Source organism: Poecilia reticulata, chromosome 3 (genome assembly GCF_904066995.2).
Source record: "Poecilia reticulata chromosome 3, P_reticulata-male-v2, whole genome shotgun sequence".
Taxonomy (NCBI): Eukaryota; Metazoa; Chordata; class Actinopteri; order Cyprinodontiformes; family Poeciliidae; genus Poecilia; species Poecilia reticulata.
In genome coordinates, this window is record NC_088832.1 from 32,720,101 (window position 1) to 32,741,170 (window position 21,070).

The 21,070-nt window shown below is 38.8% G+C and overlaps 1 protein-coding gene across 10 annotated transcripts in view; it reads right to left on the reverse strand.

Moving 5' to 3' along the window:
- LOC103463020 (C-myc promoter-binding protein-like) overlaps positions 1-21,070 on the reverse strand; it is a 65,570-nt gene that overhangs the window by 14,568 nt on the left and 29,932 nt on the right. For 2 of the 10 annotated variants that reach the window (XM_081605486.1, XM_081605487.1), the window contains exons 12-21: positions 19,261-19,476; positions 16,486-16,631; positions 16,265-16,303; positions 11,065-11,198; positions 9,838-9,970; positions 9,180-9,386; positions 8,980-9,108; positions 6,451-6,595; positions 2,645-2,752; positions 2,297-2,389 (exon numbers count right to left, since the gene is read on the reverse strand). In XM_081605486.1, the coding sequence (XP_081461612.1) occupies positions 2,297-2,389; positions 2,645-2,752; positions 6,451-6,595; positions 8,980-9,108; positions 9,180-9,386; positions 9,838-9,970; positions 11,065-11,198; positions 16,265-16,303; positions 16,486-16,631; positions 19,261-19,476 (1,350 nt within the window). The remainder of the gene's footprint in view (positions 1-2,296; positions 2,390-2,644; positions 2,753-6,450; positions 6,596-8,979; positions 9,109-9,179; positions 9,387-9,837; positions 9,971-11,064; positions 11,199-16,264; positions 16,304-16,485; positions 16,632-19,260; positions 19,477-21,070) is intronic. The other 8 variants (XM_081605489.1, XM_081605496.1, XM_081605490.1 and 5 more) reach the window with 5 other exon arrangements.

A 21,070-nucleotide genomic window follows, 5' to 3' on the forward strand; every position in this document is an offset into this window, starting at 1 on the left:
TTAGAACAATAGGAAAGATCTGGACCAACTACGGCTTTACTCTGCACCAAAAACCAAATCTAAAAATATTAAGAACAAAAATCTACGTTTCTTCCTCAGTTTCCTCTCTGTGGATTGTAAGAAAGACAAATAATCAGCCACAGCAGGGATCTGCAACCTTCACAGTAGCTCTTAGTAATTTGGCTTAAAAAAGCAGAATTTAGTTTATTTGTTTTTGTAATTCATTATTCTAATAATCGGATAAAAAAATCTGAATATTTAGCAGATTTTTCCTTTAATCCATTAAGCTCATTTTAAACAGTATTATAAATACATTAAAAGATGCAAATAAATAATTTTATTTGTTTTTTAATAAGAAAATAAATATTTAATGGCCTAAGATGTAAACATAATATTCCATTAGTAAATGCTTGATTATTTGTAGCAAAAGGACCTAAAAAAATAACGTGAAACATTTCAGCTCTTTCTGCTCGACTTATCAACACAGTGTAGAGAAAATGATTAATTTTTGAATTAAATGATTAATAATTGATAGTAAAAAGTCTTTAGCATGAAAAATTTCACAAGGTTCTAAGCTAATACTGAGTTCTAATTAAATCATATTTATAGACGAGTTTTTCATCTTAAAAACATATAAATGTTGTTTTTTTCCTCACTATATTGGAAACAACAATTTTTGTTTCTATCATTTCCCACCATAGAAGAAAATGTATCAGTCAATGTAAATGTTTTATGTTTTCCTTACTTTACTGTGAGAAGTTTTCTTTACTTACGAGAATATGGTCATAGTTTCAGAAAAAACATCTGAAAATTATGAGAAAAAAATATTTTAATGAGAAAAAAAAGTTTAATAATCCAGATCAGCTCAGTTTGTGCTTCTTTCTTCGACTAAGTCGTTTTAAACCCTTGATAAGGATTTGATGCTGATCTATTAAAATATTCAGTATTTTTATTAAGAATTAACTCTAAAACTATATAGCCTACAGATAAGTTAGTATAAATAAAACTAAATTATAACTCCACGAAATGTTTGACATTCCACATTTACATTTTTTGGGTATATTTTGTGTTGGATTCTCATAAAATGATTACTTTATTCTAATATTATGACTTAATTCTCCTAATTAAAAATAAAATCTTAGCTGACCCTTATATTTTGACTCGAATTCAAAGTCCAAATAAGTAAAATCTGTAAAACAAGATGGCCGTGACTCTGAAACGCATGGAGAGCATTGAAGAAAAAAAATTTATTTTCCAAAAATTGAATATTCAAAAAACAAAAATTAGATTAATCAATAAAATCCATCACCCAGCATTAGCTACAAATTTAAAAAGCATCTTTTCTTCTCTGAAGCAATGGGTGAGCTGCACATCCATCATGTTTAGCCGTTACCTCTCCATCTTTGAGAATGGCGCCCGCAGAGACGCGTCTCCGTTATTAAAATGATCATCAAACAGAATATGCCTCTGGGCAATTACACGCCATAATTAACAAAGACAAAAACACTGACAGGGCTGAGAATGAAGAGCGGGAAAGGAGCAGACGGATAAGTCGGAGAGAGGAACGACAGATCACACGACAAGCTGCGTTTTCATTACAAATGTGAGAAAAACTTTGACTATATTCCACTAATGTGAAAAAAAAATCACAATAGTGGTGTTTCCATTAAATAAGAAATTAACTAAAAATGACGTGTTTCCATTAATTTCAATTCGTGCAATTTTATGGTTAACAGAAACACAGCTAACAGCAGTTATATAGTTTCCATAGAACTGCTAAGAGCCGTTCTATGTAATTTGTAATTACAAATTACAAATTTGTAATTACAAAATTGTAATTTTGCAAACTGAAATTACAAAAATAAATGTGCTTAATGGAAACACGCAATTTTGTTTTTCAATATAACGTTTTGTGCCAGGATGATTTTTTTGGCATTATCAAAATTTGTGTATTTCGCAAAACTGGAATGGAAAAACTTTTTTCACATCACACAGGTCACAACAGGATGTTACTACTGGCAGAAACGCAGAAGAAGACGACGAAGACAGGAAGTGGTACAGCATATTTTTAAATCACTTATCGAGTGAACAAACTTATTCATGTGTGATTTTAATTGCATTTCTTCTTTAATAAAAACAAAGTTGCAAAGTTGTGGTTTTTTTAGATTAGCGAAATATTGATCAAGATTTGCTCACAACTGTCATGAAAACGCAGCTGGTGACTTGGAAAAGAAGAGAGAAAAACCCCGACAGATGCAGAGGAGGATGAAGGAGGCGGGCTGGTTGAGAGGTTTACCTGGGTGGAGAGTGGCTTCTCTGAGCTCAGCGCCCACCCAGGGAGAGCGGGCCGCCACGGGCCTGGCCCCCGCGCTGTCGCCCCCGCCGCCCACTGCATGCAACGGCAGCACAGGCAGGGCCAGAGTGAAGGGTTACGCACAGAGCAGAGCAGAAACCACAGCCGAGGAGGAGGGACAGACAAAACGAGCGCCAGAGGGAGGGATGGAGGGAAACGAAGAGGAAAACGAGTGGAGCGGAGTACAAAAGAAGGGAGGATTAACAAAAACGTCAATGAGAGAAGAGGAAAAAAAAAAAAAAAGATGTGAAACATGAGGACTGCCGGCGGCAGCGAGCGTCTGAGGTGTACCTGTGCTAGATCTATCGTCAGCGGGTTCTACTGGGCTCTGCTCGGCCGGGTTCGGGTCGGCAGAGCTGTCCAGACTGCCATGACTCACAGCGTCCAGGTCGCTGCCATCTGCCCAGAAACAACAAGCTGGTGAACAAAGATGGCGCCGCCACAGATCCACGCGCCGGTTCTTTAAAAAACGCCTTCCTGGAGTTCACCACGTTTACCCAAAACGACTTAGAGGAGAATCGGAGTCGATTCCAGAACTCTGAACCGGTTTAAACCAGTTGGAGATAAAAGCATCAGAATTTGTGGAGGAATGGCTGGATGGATGGATGGATGGATGAATGGACGGTCGGTTGGTCGGACAGTTGGTTGGATCAACAGACGGTTGGATGCATTTTAAACTGTGAAGCTTTAATTATTTTCTATCATCTATAAATTTTCCTAATGGATTCAGGTCGTATTTATTGAAGATGTAAAGCGGATCAAAAAACATTTGATCAGATTTTAGACTCCATCTCTGGTTGGATGAAGCTGTTGGATGAATCGGTTGGATGAACAGACGGTTGGATGAAGCGGTTGGGTGAAACGGTTGGGTGAAGCGGTTGGTTGAACAGATGGTTGGATGAACAGACGGTTGGATAAAGCGGTTGGATGAAGCGGTTGGATGAACAGACGGTTGTATGAAGCAGTTGGATGAAGCGGTTGAATGAACAGACGGTTGGATGAACAGGCAGTTGGATGAAGCTGTTGGATGAACAGACGGTTGTATGAAGCAGTTGGATGAAGCGGTTGAATGAACAGACGGTTGGATGAAGCGGTTGGATGAAGCGGTTGGATGAACAGACGCTTGGATGAAGCGGTTGGGTGAAATGGTTGGGTGAAACGGTTGGATGAAGTGGCTGGTTGAAGCGGTTGGATGAAGCGGTTGGTTGAACAGACGGTTGTATGAAGCAGTTGGATGAAGCGGTTGAATGAACAGACGGTTGGATGAACAGACGCTTGGATGAACAGGCGGTTGGATGAAGCGGTTGGATGAACAGACGGTTGGATGAAGCGGTTGGATGAACAGACGGTTGGATGAAGCGGTTGGATGAACAGACGGTTGGATAAAGCGGTTGGATGAACAGACGGTTGGATGAAGCGGTTGGATGAACAGACAGTTGGATGAAGCGGTTGGATGAACAGGCGGTTGGATGAAGCGGTTGGATGAACAGGCGGTTGGATGAAGTGGTTGGATGAACAGATGGTTGGATGAAGCGGTTGGATGAACAGGCGGTTGGATGAAGCGGTTGGATGAACAGGCGGTTGGAAGAACAGGCTGGATGAACAGGCGGTTGGATGAAGCGGTTGGATGAACAGGCGGTTGGATGAAGCGGTTGAATGAACAGGCGGTTGGATGAAGCGGTTGAATGAACAGGCGGTTGGATGAAGCGGTTGAATGAATAGACGGTTGGATGAAGCGGTTGGATGAACAGACGGTTGGATGAAGCGGTTGGATGAAGCGGCGGTTGGATGAAGCGGTTGGATAAAGCGGTTGGATGAAGCGGTTGGATGAACAGACGGTTGGATGAAGCGGTTGGATGAACAGGCGGTTGGATGAAGCGGTTGGATGAAGCGGTTGGATGAAGAGGCGGTTGGATGAAGCGGTTGGATGAAGAGGCGGTTGGATGAAGAGGCGGTTGGATGAAGCGGTTGGATGAAGCGGTTGGATGAACAGGCGGTTGGATGAAGCGGTTGGATGAAGCTGTTGGATGAACAGACGGTTGGATGAAGCGGTTGGATGAAGCGGTTGGATGAACAGGCGGTTGGATGAAGCGGTTGGATGAAGCTGTTGGATGAAGCGTTTGGATTAACAGGCGGTTGGATGAAGCGTTTGGATGAAGCGGTTGGATGAAGCGGTTGGATTAACAGGCGGTTGGATGAAGCGGTTGGATGAAGCGGTTGGATGAAGCGGTTGGATGAAGCGGTTGGATGAACAGGCGGTTGGATGAAGCGGTTGGATGAAGCGGTTGGATGAAGCGGTTGGATGAACAGGCGGTTGGATGAAGCGGTTGGATGAAGCGGTTGGATGAACAGGCGGTTGGATGAAGCGGTTGGATGAAGCGGTTGGATGAAGCGGTTGGATGAAGCGGTTGGATGAAGCGGTTGGATGAACAGGCGGTTGGATGAAGCTGTTGGATGAACAGGCGGTTGGATGAAGCGGTTGGATGAAGCGGTTGGATGAACAGGCGGTTGGATGAACAGGCGGTTGGATGAACAGGCGGTTGGATGAACAGGCAGTTGGATGAACAGGCGGTTGGATGAACAGGCGGTTGGATGAAGCGGTTGGATGAACAGGCGGTTGGATGAAGCGGTTGGATGAGGCGGTTGGATGAGGCGGTTGGATGTCTCTTCATCCTCCAGAATCGAGCCTGAAGCTTCGGCTCTTTTATGAAAATGTTTGTAATGAACTTTGACCAGCAGCTCAGAGTAACGAGGAAAAATCTCAGGTTGGTGTTTAACTGGAGCCACTGGTCGAGTCCGGCCGGATCAGAACCGGACTCGGGTCAGAACCCACAGTGCGGCTGGTAACTGGGAGGTTCTTAAAAAAGCAGGGATTAGCAGGCTGGGATTATCATGCGGAGGAAGAACGGCCACAACAGACGCTTCACGGATTAACATCCAGCAGGCTTTTAATTAATCCGTTTTAATTATGTGTTGGTTCATTTATTTAACTTTTGCTATAAAGATTGTATATTTTGCAAATATAAAAAAAAATCTACATTTATTTATAGTTTATTTTGACATATTTAATTAAGTAAAAAAGATAAAAATTAAATTTTTCACAATTAAAAATTCAAAAAAATATTTGAGATTATTCTACATGCATTTATTATTTAATGAATTTAATATATGAATTAGATATTTTTCAAATATAAAAAAGAAAAAATATTGAAGTTTTTATATATAAACATTTTTTTTGTTTATTTATAGTTTATTTTAACATGTAAAACCAGACAAACATCTTTTATAAAATGTTTTTAAAAAAATATGTTGGATTATTTAACAAACATTTATGTTGCATTTATTGAATTCAATATTTAAATTAACTAAATAAAAGAAAAGTGCATATTAATCATTAGTTAAGCCTAACAGTAGGTTTTTAAAATTAATTTTTTAAAATTTACTTAAATTAATTAAAAAAGCTAAAGAAGAAGAAAAAACGAAAAACCTAAAATTAAAAACAAATAAATTGCGTCTTAAACGTCACACTCTACAACAATATAACTTTCTTGGCTCTTTGATCATCTTAAAATTTCCCAGAAATATGGAAAAAAGTGAATACATTTTCTCTAAATTGATCAAAATTTTGTCTCAGATTTCTTTTTTTTTTTTTTCAGACATTAAATGCCTCACAGTCTGAAAAATGCTGCTCGGAGTCACATCACAGGTCAGAAATCCAAACCGCAGGGATAATTTACTTATAAGGTGTGGTTATGTGGAGTATTCATGAGCAGTCATTATCTAACCGCAACAGCAATCAGAGCAATTTCAGTTTGGAAAATCAGGAAGAAATTTTAACGGAGAAATCAGGCTAAAAGTTAATCAAAGGGGCAGAGCGTTAATTTAAAAAGCAAAAATTCTAGATTTTTACAGTGCGATCTGAGCTGTTGAATATGTTTGGATTTTAATAACAATCAAATATTTCAGACAACTTAAATATTTGACCTGCTGATCATTTGAAATGGAACAGTATTTTTACTGTCTGGCCGGCGTTTTCCTGTGGATATGAGACGTTGTCGGTTGCCGTTGGCAACGTTTACTGGTTGGTTAGCGATTACCTGACAGCGGGCTCTGGGTGAGCGGCGGTCCGTGTCGGCGCAGAGCTCGTTTGAACTGAGCCACACCCAGAATCACGTTCCTCAGCTTCATCCACAGGAAGTATCCTCCTCTGGTGCTGGAGGGCCACGTGCTCTCCAGCACCGCCTACACACAAAACACAGGACAGGAAAGTTTGGTGGAGGGAAAAAATACTGGATATGTTTTATGAATCTATCATAAAACATATTTTTTTCCAAAGAAAAAAAATTTAAAATTTTGATTTTTGAGAATAAATGTTACCATAAAATGTCACCAGAACATTGTGAGGGATTTAAATTGGGCCTAATTCATTATTGACCAAGTATGGCTGAAATGATTAATCAGATTAATCGTGATTAATTGATAATTGAAATAATCAGATTATCTTTGGGCAGCAGAAAGAGCCGAGTTTTAGAAGTATTTTTTTAAGCTGCAGATTCATCCTTTGCTTAAATGATGAAGAGTTCACTAAAGGAATGCTGCGGTTGAATTTTAGGAAACAAAATGTTTATTTTCCAATTTAAAAAAAAAAGTTTTTGTTTATTTTAATATTTTACTGCATTTCTAATATTCTATGAAAATATAAATGAAAAATCTGCAGAATGTTCTAAGATTTTTATCCGATTAATCAATAAATGATAATTAAAGTAATCGTTACTGTAGCTTTACTGCAGTAATTCACAGAAATGAAGAAAAAATTAACCAACTGAAGAAAACTTTCATATTTCCAGTTAAAATAAATAAAGTTTTATTTTAACTGGAAATATAAGTGAAACTGAAACATTTTACTAAACTAGCTGTTCAAACATTCAACATTTAGTTTTCAAATTAAATCTAAATATTTTTCATGTGAAAATCTGCGCCACATTGTAATTATATCTCTTGTTTCTCGAGTTGCTGCAGCCGTTTGGACCGGACCGGGTTTGTCTGCAGAGTGTGATGATGTTCTGGTGCTAAGATCTCACTGATTATCGCTTCGCAGCCATTTGTTCTGCTAGTGCTAGCCTCATAATCAGGGGTCAAACGCTTCACTAATCAACACATCCGCACCTCGAAGGGGGCAAGAAGATGCAAGGAGACATTTCTGAAAAGAAAATTAAGATATTAAGATGTTTGTTGTATAAAAAAATCTCCATATTGGTCATTATTTTGCAGCAGTTTATGCTGAACATGGCTGATCCAACTCTTCCTGCTGTGGCCTCGTCTTCCTGACGGATCGCAGAGGCGCGATTCATCCGGACACGAATGAGTGATGACACAAGACTGATCAACCTTGGAGGGAAACTGTGGTGCATTCTGGGTAACCAGGGTGGAGTGATTCAATAATCTGAACATGATTAATAATGAATTATCGATCAACATCAAGGCTGAAGTCGTCTGACTACTTGTTCTACGAGTTCAATCCGTTACTCCTTTAACTTCCACTTTTTATGAAGCAACTTTTATTCCTGTCGAACTTTCAGACTCAGGTTTTCCCACACTCAAATTTTCAGTAAGGCTGAAACGATTAATTGGATTAATCATGATTAATTGTGATAAATCGATTATTGAAATAATCACCAACTGCAGAATACAGACTCAAAAAGGCCATTTGAAGAAAGAAAAACATGTTCAGAGCAGCAATTAAACCCAAAGTAGAAAAATTATGGATAAGATATAAAACACCTCAGCCTGTAAATGTGTTTTAGCCAAAACGTCTCACTTTTAGTCTCACATTTAAAGAATTAAAAAAAGTCACATTAGTGTTTGAATAATTTTGAAATGGCTCATTTTCCAGACACCAAATATTGTCAAAAACGGGCTGGGATGTTTTTTCTTAAACACTTTTTTTAAAAAGCCGTTTGTGTTAGAAATGTGCCGATCCACTTTGTTCATTTCCAATACCAATATCTGAGTTTTATTATCGGCCGATACCGATCAGATACTGAATTTACGTAAAACATTTCTTTATTTTTTTTAAACACTAACATATGTACTGAATTGGAAATGTATTTGTTAACTCTATCAGTATAACTCACTTTAATACACAAATAAATTCACAAGTTTGGCCAAATATGGAAAAAACAATTTTAATTTGTTCAGTGAGTGAAATTAGGAGAATAACAGCAAACTTAAAATAAATAATAAAGAAATTGAGAAAAACTTTAGGTCGACTAATTTGGTCAAACATAGAAATAAACAGCAACAAACTTTATTTCAAAAGTTTCAAAAAGTGCAGTTAGGAATAATACATGTAATGTGACATAAATAATAAATCATCAAAGCACAAAGCATAGAATTAAACTGAATAGATCTGCCTTTATCGTTTGGGAGCATTGACATCGATACCCAATCTAATTCTTTTAGATATCGGGACCAATACAGATATTAATATCGGATCAGTGCATCTCTAGTAGAAACCCAATTGGAAGTAAAAAACGTGCAAAATGTGAATTTTCTGTAATCTTTAAAGTTTGTTTTATCAGATCAGCTGTTTGCGTTTCTGCCGGTGAACATTTTGGTGAACATACCTTGTTGTAGTATCCGTAGGTGATGGCGTTGGGGTGAACGCCGGCCTTCTTCATCTCAAACAGGACTCTGACCGCCAGGACCGGCTGGCCGTACTGCCCACACAGCTGCATCAGGACCCGGTAGCACACCTGCAGGGAAACCTGTGTGACCGCTTTGCTCCGACGGAGCTGATTGGCTGAACAGGAAACGGCTCGTCTACCTCGTCGGGCGGCTGCAGCTTCTTCGCCTGCATCTTCCTGAGGACGTCGTAGGCGGTGCGCAGCGCCCGCACCTTGGAGTGGCACACCTTGACGTACGCCGGCAGGCAGATGAACCACAAGCCGTAGCAGTGGCGCAGCAGGCACTTGGACCACAGCTGGGGGATGGACGAATACTTCTTGGCGATCTTCTGCGCTGATTTGATCTCCTGGGGGTGAAAACCAGGAAGCATGAAGAGCTCCAAGCTGATGTGGTAGATGGTCGTGTTGCCTTCAGAACCAGCAGATGACTGGGCGACCCAACTGGCTGCTGATCTCCCTGTTGCTGGAGAACCTTCTCCTACCACACTTTTTCCTTCCACTCAGCTTTCTATGAATATGATATAGCTTTTCCATAATATTCAGATTATGTGAGACACTGATTTTAGGTTTTCATTCACTGCACTGTAAAAATACAAAATCTTACCCAGTATTCTTGTCTGGTTTCTAGTGCAAATACCTTATTATACTAGAAACTTTGTGAAATAAATGACACAAAAAAACATATTCTAATTTTTTTAGGTGTACCTGGAAGAGATTTTACAAGCTATAATCACAGCAAACGCCTCTTCTTCCAGATTAAACTGTCTTTAGAGCAAAAAGTAGGTTACTGCTGCTCACCTGTTTGGTGCGTCTGAACATGGGGGCGGGGCTTGTGGGGCAGCTGTGCCTGGCAGCGAGGCGGGAGGAGGGAGTCCGCAGGCCCTCCACCGGGTCGAACAGCTCCAGAGTTAACACCGGGAAACCGTCATATCTGCAGGACCACAACACGTCAAACAATCCGTCAAAACATTACGGAAACGTTACTGAAACGTTACGGAAACGATCCGGAAACGATCCGTCAAAACGTTACGGAAACGATCCGTCAAAACGTTACGGAAACGTTACGGAAACGATCCGTCAAAACGTTACGGAAATGATACGGAAACGATCCGTCAAAACGTTACGGAAACGTTACGGAAACGTTACGGAAACGATACGGAAACGATCCGTCAAAACGTTACGGAAACGTTACTGAAACGTTACGGAAACGATCAGTCAAAACGTTACGGAAATGATACGGAAACGATCCGTCAAAACGTTACGGAAATGATACGGAAACGATCCGTCAAAACGTTACGGAAACGTTACGGAAACGATACGGAAACAATCCGTCAAAACGTTACGGAAACGATACGTCAAAACGTTACGGAAATGATACGGAAACGATCCGTCAAAACGTTACGGAATTGATACGGAAACGATACGTCAAGGAAAAATAGGGAGAGTTCATTTCCACCAAAAATCTCTGAAATCTTGAGATTAATTTCAGACATTTTCTAAATTTTCTTTTTTGGAATCTCTGATCTTGAAACTCAAACATTTTCTAGAACAAATGTTCATTTTTGAAACAGAACATCTTCAAAAGTCAAAAATTTTCTACTTTTGAAACTCAGAAAATTTCTCTACTTTCAAAATGTAAGTTTTTTCTAGAAAATTTCTTAAATCAATCTCAAAATTTCTGAAAAATTTCAAGCCAATTTCTCAAAAATTTCCAAGTTTTTTGTAGAGAATATATGAGATTAATCTAAAACCGAGTTTATTGGCAGAAATTTATTCCTTTTTGTTCTTCGTATCTTCAAGCTTTTAATCAAACGTTACATTGGACTTTATTACAAAATGGCAGTTTGAATATCAAGCACTTTAAAGACTTTATACAGAAATAATAAAATCAAAGTATTTTCCAGAATTTCATGAGCCCTTAGCTAAGTGCTTTTCCACGCCTGACAGACATTGCAAACCAACCAAAAACCGTCCAGAAAACGGGTGAGAAGGAGATGAAAGCCCACCAGACGGTCCAGTCGGTACCTGTAGCAGAGCGGGTACTCCTCCCCGTCAGGCAGCGGCGGCAGCTCTGGAGGAGTGATGAACACCGTGTGCTCGCTGCGCTGCGACTCATCGATCTCGATCAGCCGCGTCTCATCCGGCCGCTCGCCGTCCACCTGCAGACCGCAGCACACAAAGAGGGAGAGAGATTCCTGATTTACAGACTCTTTCATCCATCTCAGCTGAAGAGACGGTGATTTATTTATTTACTTTATTCCAGGGATGGACGATATATTGGTACAAACATCGGTACCAGTCATTTTTTAACGTATCGGTAAATAAAACCAGGTTGATATTAACGACCAACATTTGTTTTCATCTTGTCGCCATTTGTTTCTGGTCGTTTGCTTTCCAGCTGTGAAAGTAGCATCTTCCTTATTTCTGTAATCATTTCATAGCAATAGCTAGCTTTACACCTGCTAGCTGCTTAGCTAGCAAGGGAATATTAGCTGCTTGTTAGCGGTAGCCATAACCGCTTAGAGTCAAGATGTCTACTTGCAACAGTGAAGTCCTGCAAGAAAAAAAGAAACCTACATAGAGTGCAATATTAAATTTAACATATTTAAGGCAAACTTATCTTTTTTCTGTAAATTTAAGACGTTTTAAGGCTTTAATTTTAATACATGAATTTTAAGACTTTTTAAGATTGTGTGCAGACCCTGTTTTATGTATTTAACTCCTTCTCCTTTATATTTAATGCTTTATTTTTAACTTTCTTTCTCATTTATGAACCATCTAAACAAAAACACATTCTGTACTGCACCAATCTGGATTCTATTTATGACATTTTCACACATTTTGTTTTTGTGTCTGTTCATGTAATCTTAATGCCTTTATTTGATTTATTTACATCAAAATAAGCTAAAAAAAAAAAAAAAAAACCCTGATGGAAACAGGAATGTGGCCCTGAGCAGGTGAGTAGCATCCATCTAAATCAGGATGTCACATGCATGGGTCAGTGTTTGGTGAACACACCAATTAAACTCTTGTACCTAAAAAAAAACCCTTCAGGGTAATTTAACGCTGTGATGAAGGTGAGAGAAGAGGGAGGGCGACAGTAGGTGACCTAGTTTTCCCTCTACCTCTGCAGCTTTCTCTAACTGTGACACACAAAACAAATGACACCCAAATGCAAAGTAAAGCTACAATAAACACATTCACATCCATTACAGAATTAATGACATCACAGGGAAAGAGCCAGACGGAGAGAAACAGCCCTAATGAAGACAGATAAAGCTCCTATAATAGGAAACAGGCAGGACAACCAGGCTAAGCTACATTTACAACAAGCTTCCTGCCTCCGTTTCATCCATGGAACAACAAATCATCTGCTGCGGTCAAACGTCGGGGTGACATTTTGCCGTTTTTATAGGTCAGCAGTAAACGGCAAGCAGTAAGCTGATGCGTAAAATCTCAGAGGTTTCATAACCGAAGGAAAAGTCTGAAAACTTTGGGAAAAAAACAGACCAGTCAAATAAAACTGATCCGTCAAGAGCAAGACCTTTTTTGTCATCAAGACAGTTATTTGGGTTTTATTTATTTATTTATTTTGGCTAAAATTATCTTTGTTCTTCAGGAAAAGTGTCTGTAATTTCTAAATAAATTCCAGATTTTTTTGGTAAGAACTTCTGTTTAAGTTGGCCTTTATGCAGATGACACCGTACTTTATTTTAAGAAGAGTTCCCGGTAGCTCAGCTTTAGACACTGTTGTCAATAATTGGCAATAACATGTCAGCTGTTAAAAGTTTGCCTTTATGCAGATGACGTCTTTCTTTATTCAGATCGCTTTACTTTGAGAAAAGCTGTTTTTAGGACCTTCAATCGCTCTTTGGCTGCTTCTGATTATTGCTTTCCTTGTCAGAGTGGATGAATAGTAATTTCTTGGCTCACCTTCTTGCTCAATCTAGACAATGGATTAAACAATGCTTTGTGATTCTTTATTTGTATTGCCCAATAAAATACAAGGAGGTCTGTGGTTGCAATATGACAAAAATTTGGAAAAGTTGAAGAGATTTAAATATTTTAAGAGAGAACTGTACATGTGAATTTTTCTTAAAAAGTATATTTAATGACAACATTTGAGCCAAAGCATCAAATCTGTGAAGATTATCCGGTAGTGGCACTGAAAGAGAACATGTTTGCGCCTCAGAGATTCATCTTTTACATCTTGTTATAAATCTGTGATTCTGTCAGACGATGTGTTTGGTACAAGACATTTACAAGCCTACAATCGCCTCAGCAGGAGCATTAAATTACTATAAATCACCGTTTCAAACAGCGACTCTTCACCCAAAAGATACAAGGTTACAACCACACACCAGGGGGAAAAGCAATGATCCCGTTTTATTTTCCTGAGCTGCTTAGATTTAATGAGATAACTGCTGCTGCGGTGACTGGGGACAGATTGGAGATTTATGGTGGATCTAGGGAGAATGAATAGTCACAGTAGCAAGCAGAATATACTGAAAGGTGCTTAATGAAAGGCTTTAGCTGTGCAGGCGCCGATTTATCCACCAACAGAACCGAGGCGAGGCCAGGTGAGTATTAAAGTTCATAATTTAGCATAGTTAGCCTGAAGGTAATAAAAGACTAATAATTAAATCAGTTGAGGACGAAGTGAGGAAGAAATATCCTTTTTGCTCTTCTTCCTATATGTTGTCATTAAACAAAGCTGAATATTTGCAGTCAGGACAAAAATGTACCATTAAAATAACTTCTTCTCTTTTAGCATCCAGATAAAGTTTTCTGTGTCACTTTAGAAGCTGCAAAGTAATAAATATAAGAGCTTTTTGTTATTGTAAGATCTTGTAAAGACTTGTGTCATCTCAGAATTTCCCTTTATGAAGAGTTCAGTAAATCATTTCCAGAACTTCAGAAAATAGATAAGCTGAATCAAATATCGATGCAAAATATCATCCAGGCAGTAAACTGGCAGATACTGATGATTAAGGATCAGCTTACAGTTTTTCTGCAGCAGGTATTTGGTACTTCTCAGATTGATTAACCTTTAGATAATTACAAAAATACAAACAAAGCAATAGAAAAAATATACAAAATTTATTATGAAGTCTCTATAAACAAAATTATCCTTAAAAAATGGCTATTTGGGACCAAAGCACCAGAATGGAAACTTTTATCATCCAGTTTTTGATAAAAAGAAAAACTATAAATTATGCAAATGGAAATTAATTGATTTATTTTTACTTTGTTATATGATTAATTAATTTATTGCTACAAAAATATCCTGATTGCTTCATTTGTCTAATTAAAATAGAAATGTATTATATGCAAATATAACAAAATTTACCTGAATGATTGCAAATCATTTGCAGAAGGCGTCCAGCTGTATTTGTTTATTTTTGATCTTTACTGTCTTTATTATAAGGATTTATAATTACTAAAAAAAGCTCTGGTGATATTTCTAAACCGTCTCTCCTTCAGGGATCAATGAACTTTAAGCTGATTTTCCTTCACTTGAGCGATCTCTGTGTGCCGAGAAATGACACAGCCAGAGCTCACAAAGACAAACTCAGGATTTAATCGTCTGTACAGGAGGAGCAGGAGGAGGTCAGGACACCCAACTCGCCACACTGCAGCACAGAAAAGCTCCATGATCATTTCCACTAAACCTAAATTACAGCAGGCCTGTTGTGAAGCTGCTGAAGCCGGTGACCCATGGAAGTGACTCAGGGAAAACGGCTGCTGAAACTGCAAACACATTAAGTTTAACCTTCAACTTACCAACACGAATTAAACTCTCCAAAATGCTGCAGACAGAGCAAAAGAGACTAAAAGAAAAAGAAACCCTGACTCTCTAAGGGTGTTTTGTGAATTCTCACAACTCTTCAGCTCCAGCACATCTAGTGCAGAGCGCAGTGCGGTGCTGAGAAAATATCAAGACCCTGCAAACACGACACACATTCTGTTTGATCGTTAATGTTAGTTCACCTTTTATAATGGAGCCAGAAGGCTGGAGTCTGATGACCTAAAACTGTTCTTTCACACATGCAAGAGAAACTGCAGAGCCAGCAGGAATAATGCATGCAGTGAATATCTAAATGAACATTAAAAATGCAGAACACCAAGCAGGCTGATGCTGCCTGAATGAAGCCATGTGAAAAAGGGAGGTGAAAATGAGGAAACTAAGGGCGTCTTCACACCTCATCGTCCAGCAGACTTGGACCAAAATTGCAATATTTGCTACATTTTCAGCTGCTGCGGCTCTCAAACCAACCAAATCCGATGGAAACCTGTTCCCCTCCTCGCCTGTGGGGGCGCTGCACCAAGAACCACTAAAGGAAACAACTCTGAAGAAGAAATGAGTGCAACTTCCTGCTTCACAAAATGTAAACAAAAATGGAGTAGGGTAGGATTTTAGCGGTTGTAGGATTTCTCTTTTTTTTTCTCCGGCTATAACGCTAGAGTCACACATTTGTTTTGGTTATATTTACCCAGAATGCTTTGAGGTATACTTTGCTTATTGCTTTTGGTCTCTGGTCCGCCTGGCGTTCACATATCCATTCAAACTGCAGCAGAGTTCACTTCAACCAAGCAGAGATATAGTTCCAATCGATTAGCTAGAAACCTCCGTTTAGACTTTCTGTGTCGTAGTTTGACCTCCATCCATCAGAGGGCACCACTGCTGATCCCGAAGCGGAGTCCAGTTGATACAGAAACAAAGATGGCGGAGACATCCCAGAATGGGAAAGAGAACCGTCCAAACAGAGATGGTTCTCTCATTTAGCTTTATGAAAAATTTAGCCCTTCATGTTATGGAAAGACGTTCGTCCCTCTTAACACAAGAAAAAACTCAGGTTTTTAAGAAAATGGCCGCTTATCAATCAACCATTCAACTCATTAATCAATAAGTTGCATGTCTAGAGACAAAACGTAAGTTTTTAGATGGAGTTTTTTTGGTCCACATCAGAGTTAGATTACACATTTGAACCACATTTTCTACGCAAACAAACTACGGTTTTATTAAAGCGACTAAACAGAGCCGGTGTGAATGCAGGATTAAATCAGACCTGAAGGTTTTGCAGGTTTCCTAAAGCAAAACGCCGAAAACATCAGAACTTCAGGTTAGCCATGCAATGCATTTTCACTCAAAATTATTTGGTTATTTTCGCATGTAATGCACACTAGGAAGCAAGCAGAAGAGGTGAAACAGCAGCTAGCTTACCTTCCCTCCTTTCTCTGCGCTCCGCTCCGAGTTGTAAAGCTGCTCGCAAGAGGAAGCAAGAGGAGACAGAGGAGAAAACTTAACTTGAAGGCAGAGAAAGTTACAGGAGGTTCACTGAAACACTCCAACCCACAGCAGAACCAGAAAGAGAAAGATGAGAAAAGATTGTTTTATTTATTTTCAGGAAGCCAAATTAAAAAGTATGAAAACGTGGAACTCACTTTGTCAACGCAGTCGTCAAAGAACGCCAGGCTGGTGTCTTTGTCGCTGACGAACGAGCATTCCTCGATGAAGCGGATGAACATCTGGGTCTTGGTCATGAGCGAGTAAAACTTCTGGTGAGAGCGGTCGCGGCTCTTCAAGAATCCTGCAGATTTAAAACATCACACTTTAAAAACTGAGCTAATTTCACCGAGAGACGACCGGCTGCGACAGCAACAATTAACCGACTTCCTCCAAAGGTGTGCGACTTTGTGGCTAAAGACTCCATTATTCTGTAAAAGGCCGTAAAAATATTCTACAACGTCCATTTGTGTTGGTTTGGATAATGCACGGAGTTATTACTGTAATGGCCAATTTGGGACGAGTGCGAACGTCGTGAAACGGCTCCATAATAGATGCTGAAAGCAGCTTAACTGGGTAATAAGCCTCGGCTGTTATGAGACGGAGAGCAGCAAGAGCGGCCGCTGGCACAACGCAGAGGTGAGCGCAGAGTGTTTCCTGCACATGATGATTAATATTTTATTTGTGACAGAGGCCACTTGTAAGCAGAACCAGCAATTAAGTTCTCAGATTATACACTGTGCAGTTTCATTTTTCTAATATAAAAATGCATTTTCTCTGTTATTTCAGTCTCTTTACCATCTGAAAAACAAGAATCTACAAACGGCTTAACAAAACTATTCCATAGCAAAACAAAAATGGCAAACCAGCCAATCCTTAATGTGGAAAAAGAAATTAGTGAGAAGTCTGTAAATCTATATAAAATAATTTAAAAATAAATTGGTTGGAGGTAAAACTAATATTTTAGAATATGTTTCCTTCTATAAAGACGGCGGATTTTACTCATCAAGTTCATACAAACACTAAATAGGTTTCCAAATGTTTTTGCTGATGCAAAGAGAAAGAATGTTTATAGAAAATTGTGGGAAAAACAAAATTGCTTATGTTGTTTTTGCCTTAAAAACAGTTTTTTGATTAATTACTAAAGTACTAAACTGCATGATTACTTTGCCTTTATGAGAGTTAAAAGGTAAATGTTTTACAGCAGGATGTTACTCCATTAATTTGAAGATATTAAAAAGGAGAATCCCAGATTTAGGCCCTGTTTTGAATTATTAGTAAGAATATGTCTACTGTTAAAGTTTGTCTTGTGCAGATGACACCACACTTTATTTTAAAAGGAGTTCCCCAGGGCTCAGGTTCAGGCCTTGTTTTAAATCCTGGTGATCCTCAAAGTATCAAACTCTCGTTCAGCAGCTATAGGCTGCCAGCCAGATTTCTGTTTTTCAGAAATCAAATCTCAGATATTATTCTTCACCACATAATGACCATATCAAAGTCATACCAACTTACAAATAGTCAGACATTTGCCTTATTTTAGAGCGCATATTAACTTTTTATTTTTATAAAAGATGACGATTTATAAAACACCTTGCAGGTTATTTTTATTATTATTATGACATTCTACCCATTGTACCTATATTGTGTATTTATTTCCTGTTTTGGTTTCAATCTCAGACTTATTGTTGTAACTCTGATGGCCTTTCAGATTTATTCTGAACACTTCCGGTCCTTGCATGACTCCATGTTTTGGGCACCAGACTTGAATGTCACGTCGAACTGATCAAATCCCCAGAAAACAAAAAAAAAAAGAAACAAGAGTTTGATCATGTGAGAAATGAGAAGTTCAGAAGCAACGTAAATGTCACCTTCAGAGATACTGGAGTGGAAACGCTGCAGCTGCAGAATAATCAGGACTGACATTTTCAGCCTCACAGAGAGAGAAACTCAAAATGGTGTCATTACAGACATCATTATTTTTATATTTTTGTTTTCCTATAGTAGCACAGAAAGCGAGTCAGACTGTTCTCGTGTCCCACATGTCATCAACTTTCTTTCTTCCCAATTTAACAAATAAATCCAACTTCCTTCCACTCCAGAATATTCTGACTTATTGGTTATTTCTCCAACTCATTCAGCATTTCCATGACTAAGATTAGATCTGATTGGATTTAATCTCTCCAAAATATATCCGTCTCATATTTTCTTCATAGTTCATCTTGTATTTAACCTGTACTTCTAGTTAACTTGTCTAGTTTCTATTATGCAACACTGTGTATGCAATTATCAGAGGTGGGCAAAAGCTGTATTCAAGTAAGAGCAGCTCTTCTTCAACATATCTTTACTGAAGTATAAATAAAAAGCAGCCGTCCAAGAAATTACTCAAGTAGGAGCGTCTGTGTCTGGTGAATCTTTGGTTAAAATATGTTTGTTTTTCATTCAGAGGGTAGAAAATCTGGAAATTTTACTCAATAAGAGCAGAAATACTTTGTAAAATAATTACTCAAGTAAAAAGTCCAGTGAAGTGAAATTTTTTAAAGTTACTCTGGTAAATGTAATGTTGTCTAAATGTAACTTGGTATTACTCAGGTCTGGCCATCATTCAGCTTCACCTCCCTATAAAAGATGAAAGCAGTTTCATCTAAAGTGGTCGAAAGTTTGAAGTCTTAAGTTTTAGGAAGAGAATAAATAACTGTTTCAGCATGCTGTTTTTGTATTTCTTCCTCAGGTTTTGGAGCGCCATCAGAGGAAACGTGCCTCATTACCCTGTGTTGGACTTGCTAGGGTTCCTGTGTGAAGACTTTGAAGCGGCTGCATGGAAACGGAGGAGTTGGGTTAATTCATTCAGCCGCTTCCTCTGGGAGTCCGATCTCCGGCTTCACATGCAGCGCTGGTTTTGAAGTCGTTTTGATCAGACGATTTCGCCGTGTTACCTTGTAAGTCGAAGAGTGAGCTGGCGTCCGTGGCCTTCTCCGATGGCGCCTGTGTGATGGGGCGCAGGAAGGAGCGGTAACCCTTTAAAATGGCCGCCATGAAGCGCAGGAAGGCTTCCTGGATCTCCAGCTCCAGCGTGTGGAGGCTCTTCCCACAGCTCAGCTCTTGTGAGTCGTTCATGCTGAGCTCCAGCAGCCCGTCGGAGCGGTACTGACCTGGGGACAGAGCCGTGCGTTAGCACAGGGCTTCCCAAACGTTTCCACGCCACGGCGCCCAAACAGCTAACAGCTGGGGACTGAAAACTAGCAAACAATGCTACAAAATATGTAAAGAAACTAACTTTCAGAATGTTTTACTACTTTTATCCTCTACTCTCCATAATCATTTCATTCGTTTAGCATAAATGTTGTGTTGTAGCTTCTGATTTTAGCTGTCCATGCTATGCTAACTGACGGAGCAAAGCAGCTGTTTGACTGTTAGCCAATCAGAAACATGAGCATCTCAAATAGCATTCCAATTAGACTTATGATCAATTTATCTGGGTGATAATTTGACCCAGAAATTATTGCTATAAATGATAATATTGTTGTTTTGAGACCATTTTCAAGTAATATAATGTTAATGGCATAATAATGCAAGAATATTATCAAAGATCAATAAACTTTAAATTGTAATGAACATTTAATGTTGTAACTGGAAGACGTTTAAAATATCCAAAATAAAATTAATTATGAAATCTCTAAACAAAATTACCCATAAAAATGGCTAGTTGAGACCAAACCACCCGAGCTACTATCGGCATATGAAGCATATGAATAAACCAAAAACAACCAATCAGAGCCAGGAGGCCGGTCTTAGCGCTGCCAATCACTTAATGTAATCGCTACTAAATGTGCTAATGGCAGAGAAAGAACATACCATTACATAAAAACCCGTTTATCTGTCGTCATCAACAAGCTATGCTACCTGCTGCGTAGCAGAGCGCACATGGAGGATGATGGACAGCACTAAGACCCGCCTCCTGGCTCTGATTGGTTGGTTTTAGTGAGCATTGGGAGAAGATGTTGTAGCTTGATTGTTTCACAGATTATCTCTCATTTTAAACTGTCACAACATGGTGACAGTTGTAACAAATACATTAAAAAAATATATTTTTAAAATAAAAGTTCCATCCTGCAGGTTTAAATTGATCATCTTTGACTCCTCAGCTGTTTAAAATCAGTTTTTTCCAACACTGATTTTTCCTGTTGTGAAGCCAATGAGTTCTCCTCTATAAAAAGTGATGTAGTTGTTCGGATGGCAACTTTACTAGTAGATTTAATACCCAGAGAGAGATTAAAGTATTTCTGTATCAAACTGGATTAGCAATACATTTTTAAAACTATGAAGCTCAAGTTTATGCCTGCTTCCCCCAAAAGGACATGAAACTCTCCGGAAAACTTCAAAATGCATATCAATTTCCAGACTTCTGGCAGCGGCAGAGGAGATTTTCAACTTCACTGAATCAGAAAATTCATTTATTCAATTACTGCGGCTGAATAAGCAGCAGTTTCTGCGGCCGAGCCGCTCAGAAAGTCGACAAGAACAGAGCAAGACGCTGATTAGGATATTAACCCAGGAAGGATTATTTCTCAGTTTCAGTTGAGTGTAGAGGACAAGGAAAGAGTGAAGAATGAAAGCTGCAAAAATATTAGAATAATAAAACAACTGAGGATGATTAATGAAGCACATCAGTTTTTTTATTACCCCTAATCACCCAGAAAGCTTTAAAATTGCAGCTACAGGCGTAATATGAGATTAAAACACCTC